Source organism: Manis pentadactyla, chromosome 11, assembly GCF_030020395.1.
Source record: "Manis pentadactyla isolate mManPen7 chromosome 11, mManPen7.hap1, whole genome shotgun sequence".
NCBI lineage: Eukaryota > Metazoa > Chordata > Mammalia > Pholidota > Manidae > Manis > Manis pentadactyla.
The window spans coordinates 81445633-81451862 of record NC_080029.1 but is presented as its reverse complement, the minus strand read 5'-3'; the positions used below and the strand labels follow the sequence as shown (position 1 = coordinate 81451862).

The 6230-nt window shown below is 37.4% G+C and overlaps 1 protein-coding gene across 1 annotated transcript; it reads right to left on the bottom strand.

The window, feature by feature from the left end:
- On the bottom strand, positions 1 to 960 carry LOC118909883 (olfactory receptor 4K2-like). Its single transcript, XM_036880658.2, has one exon. The coding sequence runs from the start codon at positions 958 to 960 to the stop codon at positions 1 to 3; it is 960 nt and encodes a 319-aa protein (XP_036736553.2).
- Between the last annotated feature and the right edge of the window lie 5270 nt (positions 961 to 6230).

Sequence of the window (6230 nt, the reverse complement as noted above, 5' to 3'; positions counted from 1 at the left end):
TCACTGCACTGGGTATCTTGGACTAGTTTTCCTAAGATTCAAATATTGGTTGCTTAGTTTCTTCTTCACAGCTGTCTTCACTTCCAGGTTTCTCAAAGTATATATAAGTGGATTCAGAAAAGGGGTGAAGATGGTGTAGAAAACAGAGAGAACTTTGTCCACCAGAAAGTTTGTGAAAGGCCACACATAAATGAAGCTGCAGGGCCCAAAGAACATTACCACAACTATGAAATGTGCAGTGCAGGTAGAAAAAGCCTTAGATGATCCTGTAGAGGAGTGGTCTCTGATAGTAGCAAGAACAATGATGTAGGAGGTGAGCAAAAGTAGAAAACTTATAAGAGCAATCGCACCGCTGGTTGAGATCATGAAGATTCCAAGAACATATATGTCTATACAAGCCAGCTGGATGACCAAAGGTAGGTCACAGAAGAAACTGTCTACAACATTGGGGCCACAGAAAGGTAGATAAAGGGTAAAAGCTAACTGGCTAGTTGTATGCAGGAAGCCCACTGTCCAAGAAGTTACCACAAGCCCAACACACACTTTTTGGCTCATAATTGTTGAATAGTGGAGAGGTTTGCATATGGCAATGTACCTGTCAAAAGACATGGAGATCAGCAGCACAATCTCAGTCCCAGTGAAAAGGTGCAAAAAGAAGATCTGAGAAATGCAGCCCTCAAAGGAGATGGTCTTACGCTGAACAAAGAAGTCCATGATCATCTTTGGAGTGGCAAAGGAGGATAGGCACATGTCAATGAGAGACAGATTGCTGAGAAGGAAATACATGGGGGAGTGCAGGTGTGGGGTGGATAGGACTGTGAGAAAAATCAGTAAGTTGCCCAACATCGTTACTAAATAGAAAATGGAAAATGTCACACACAAAAATATCTGGAGCTCCGGAGAATCAGTAAGTCCAAGTAACACAAATTCAGACACTCTAGAATGGTTGAACCCCTCCATTGATCTGCAGACTCTGCTCTATAATGACAAAATGACAGAGCTAGAAAATGTGATACTCCTGCAATTACATATGTAGGTGTTATGGTATCAATTAATTCACTATAACATTGGTTGCTTAAAATCTGACTAACAACTAGTTCCAGAAGGATGGGGAAAATGTTGGCAGAGTAGGAAGATAAAGTGGAAACCTCCTCCCACGTATGCACCAAGTAAGCAACTACAGCAAAAACAACTAACCTAAAAACCACCTAAAGACAACTAACAACTAGCTCAGTAAAGATATTTCTTTTTGGAACCACTTAGCAATAGCTATAAGATATTACTTCAAATGGACAACTTCTTTGTTTTGACTAACATCAGTACAAGTTGGATTGTACTCATCACACACCCATACAGTATTCCTGCTCTGAATACTGACTGAGGAGGTACATAATCCATATTCATAAAGGAAGATATCACTAAGCTAGTGTGCTCTGCTTAATACGTCAAGTAAATACAAATATAAAGAAGGATAAAATCTCAAGGGTTTCTGTTTTAAAAAAAATGCAATTATGTTGACTCCACTATTTTCCAACACTGGATTTAACTAACAGTGTAATAGTGATTTCAGAATATCCATTTATTATCCTGTCAGGGTGATAAGTGATTCTATTTAAGTGACCTCCTGTTTTCTCAACTACAGAAAAATCTGTTCTTAGTTCCTTTGCACATTTTTGAGTTGTTTTGTCACTGTTAATAAATACTATTTTTCAGTCTAATATATAAATGATTAATTTCTTAACTCCATAAAACAATTGATGATTATATGTATAACTGTAACATATGTTATTCTAAATTTTATTTTGTGATCTCATAGGAATGTTTTTAAAAGGGAGAGAGAATATTCCTCTTTTAATTCTCCTTATGCTTACTATTTTTTTAAACTAAAAGAAGAGAAAAAGAAAGATTCTAGGGCTCTGCCAGGAAATATACAAGATGAGTGTTTGGTACTTTGTAGTACCAGAATATAAGACGCTCAAAACAAAAAACTCACACAGATTGCAAAGTGATGCAGAAGCCAACTGAAAGGAAAACAAAGATCCTTTAAGGACTCTAATTTTTCAAAACTAAGGTTTTGATTTATAGCATATTGCAAGTTCTGCAAATATTTCCTATAATGTTTTTAATTTAAGTGACTTCCTATATTCCCTCATGGAGAAAAATCTAATTCAGCCTCATTTATTGACATATATTCAAATCATTCTGTCAATATCGATAAAAAATGTTTAAATTTGTCAGAGATCAATATTCTAGAAATCTCAAAACTGAACTGTGCTAAAGTGGTTAAGAGGGTTAATGTACCCTTGCCTGCTGTGACCTTGATCAGACCTCGGTAGCCTAAGATTTGGCCTCTTTACCTATGAGAATTACATCAGATGGTCAACATTAAGCATTAAGCATTAAGCATATTTCCTGGGCAACATTCATGGACTCTCTTGGTTTCAAAATCAAAATTTAAGACTACTGTTGAGAAATAACCAGCTTGTTTTCTTTCGTTAATAATAATAATAATTGCAGTAAAAGTATCTGACCTAGTTTCAGTTTCCCTGAAAAAAATATGTGCTTTCAAATTCATTTCATCTTTTTGTGGTTAAATTATATCTTTTCATATGAAAATTATGAGTACCTTGATATATTAAATGCTGTGAAAATACTTAGCCTCACACACTGAGTATTTCTTCTATTTTTCTGACTTTAATAATGTAATTATTGAGAACACAAACTGTTAAACCTTATTTACATATATACACATATACATAATGAATATATTATGTATTCATTGAAAGTAGCATAAACAGTCATCAGGTTTTTTTCTTTACATTTCCAGAAGGGCACCTCTAATACTATTCAATAGAATCATCCATTTTTGTATCTTCAAGTTAAACATATTTTTATTACCCTTCCTTTGTCTTTGCTGTATACAGTTATTAAATTTTTTTTTGAGACCTGAAGAACATGAACCACAACTTCTCAAGATCCTTCATATTATATTTCCAGCTTTCAACCTACCAGCTATGTACAGGCATCAAAAACACCATCTCCTTCAAGATTCACAAGCCTACTGAAATCACTGTTGTTCTCACTAGGCATCAGAAGCCTGGAGTAGAGATATATATTTTCTCCAGTCTTGTTATAAAAGTCCCTAGAAGACAGCAACATTTAGGAGATCAGGGATTAGACACTACAATCTACTTGCAGTGGGAGTTATTAAAATGTTGAGCTCATTTTTTCCCCAAAGTTGCAACAAGAACTGTGGAGTGTGTCTGTGCTATTTAAAGTGAGGATGCAAACTCCAGATGAAGAGTGTTCATGAGAGCAAAACATTGCTCCTTTGAATATGGAAATAGTCTCACTTTTATACCCCAGTGTTCTCTGTACCAAACTTGGAAAATCACTCTTTTAGGCTAAGGCACTTTGTCACCAGCAAACTCATGCTTACTGGAAGAATCATGTAAAGGAACAATCATGCCTTAATGTTTCTGACAGGATATTAAACATTAGTGCAGGGAGCACTGGTGGGACTAAAGATGCTGGTGTAAGAAGTGAGACAGAGGCTCCCTCCTAAAACCACATATAATATGAAAATATAATTAATATGAGTAATCCTGAAAGAGCAACAGGAAAGAGGGCTATGCCAAACTGCCTACACCCAGAGAAAAGAATAAACCTCACAGAACAGGGTAATACACTAAAGCTGTTGCCCAGCGAGATCCAAGCCCTTCCCCCATCCCAGCTCAACAGCGGGAGGGAGAAATGGAGTGGGGAGGGAATGGAAGCCCGGGACTGCTGAATACCTAACTCCAGAGATCTGCTGTGGGAGCACAAACCTACATTTCATTGCACTCCTGTGATTAGGGGGTTGGAAAGCTAAGACAGGCAGAATACCTAGAGAGACTGAGATTCCAACCACTTCTGGAAAGCAGGGATCCATATCTGGCTGCTCTGGGACAAAACAAAGGTGGGCAGTCTGAGAGACATCCAAATAGCAAGAGAGCTGCTAAAAGGGCAAGAATAGCATTTACCGCTCAGGAGAAAGGACAGGTAGACAAAATTGTCCAGGTGCACTCTGCCCAGCAAGTTGGGAACTTTCTCGATCTTCAATCTTGATCTACAGCTCAAAGGACCCCCTCTGTGATACACAGCCTACTGCGCCTTTCTCTTAGCTAGCCACACCTGGCTCACAAACCGGAAAACCCTACCCAAGTGTTAGGCCAGCCAGAGGGAAGCTCTGCCTACAGCAACTACAAACATAGAGGCTTATACCTGTGTACTTGGCCCACTGGTTCTGGCAGTAGAGGCAGGCATAGCAGCTGGGAAAGCAGGAAACAGCTCTTTCCTCCTCCCAGGTATCAATACTGCTCCCCTGTGACCCCCAACATTTGCTTCAAGGTCTGAGCAGCTCCAGAGAGTAGAGCTTCTGGGAACTAGAGGGCACCATATACAAATATGAAATGCCAAAGAAACCTGGTCCAGAGTAAAATTATTAATACAACTCCCAAGAAAGATTTAAATGATATGGACCTAGTGACTCTTTCTGAAAGGGAGTTAAAAATAAAAATCATCAACATGCTAATGGAGGTACAGAAAGACATCCAAGAACTCAGGAATGAATTCAGGTCAGAGATCCAATTGTAAAGAACATGATGGAGGGTATTAAAAGCAGGTTGTATATGGTGGAGGAGACAATAAGTGAAATAGAAACTAGAGAAGAGGAATAGAAAGAAGCTGAGGCACAGAGAAAAAAATGATCTCTAATAATGAAAGAATATTGAGAGAACTGTGTGACTAATCCAAATGGATCAATATTCACATTATAGGGGTACCAGACAAAGAAGAGAGAGAAAAAGGGATAGAAAATGTCTTTGAGGAGGTAATTGCTCAAAAATTCCACAATCTGGGGAAGGAGATAGTCTCTCAGGCCATGGAGGTGTGAAGATCTCCTAATACAAGGGACCCAAGGAGAATAACATGAAGACATATAGTAATTAAAATGGCAAAGATCAAGGATAAGGACAGACTGTTAAAAGCAACCAGAGAGAGAAATAAGATCACATACAAAGGAAAGCCAATCAGGCTATCATCATACTTTTCAGCAGAAACCTTATAGGCCAGAAGGGAGTGGCATGATGTATTTAATGCAATGAAGCAGAAGAGTCTCAAACCAAGATTACTTGACCAGCAAGATTATCATTTAAATTTGAAGGAAGGATTAAACAATTTCCAGATAAGCAAAAGCTGACTGAATTTACCTCCCACAAACCATCTTTACAGTCTATTTTGGAGGAAATTCTGTAGATGGAAGTGTTCCTAAGGTTTAATAGCTATCACCAGAGGTAATAAAACCACAGTAAAGAAAGTAGAATACCTAACAACTAAGAAAATGCTTAGTAAAAAATTTAAAAATTAAATAAACTGTCCCAAAAGTAAATCAAGGAATAGACAAAGAGTACAGAATATGATACCTAATATATAAAGAATGGAGGAGGAAGAAAAAGGAGGAGAAAAAAAGAACCTTTAAATTGTGTTTGTAGTAGTATATTAAATGAGTTAAATTAGACTCTTAGATAGTAAGGAGGTTAACCTTGAACCTTTGGTAACCACAAATCTAAAGCCTGCAATGGCAACAAGTATATACCTACTGAGAGTCACAGTAAATGTAAATGCAGTGAATGCACCAATCAAAAGACATGGAGTCACTTAATGTATAAAAAAACAAGACCATCTATATGCTGCCTACAAGAGATTCACTTTAGACATACACAGACTAAAAGTGAAGAAATGGAAAAAGATGTTTCATGCAACGAGTAGGGAGAAAAAAAGAAGGAGTTGCAGCACTTATATCAGACAAAATCGACTTCAAAAGAAAGAAAGTCACAAGAGACAAAGAAGGACATTACATAATGATAAAAGGGTCAATCCAAAAAGAAGATAAAACCATCATAAATATCTATTCACCCAACACAGGAGCACCTACATATGTGAAACAAATACTAACATATATAAAAAGAGAAATATATTGCAATGCATTCATTCTAGGGGACTTCAACACTCCACTCACTCCAAAGGACAGATCAACAAGACAGAAAATAAGGACACAGAGGCACTGAACAACACATTAGAACAGATGGACCGAACAGACATCTACAGAACTCTACACCCAAAAGCAGCAGAATACACATTCTTCTCAACTGCACATGGACCATTTTCAAGAATAGATCATATAGTAGGCC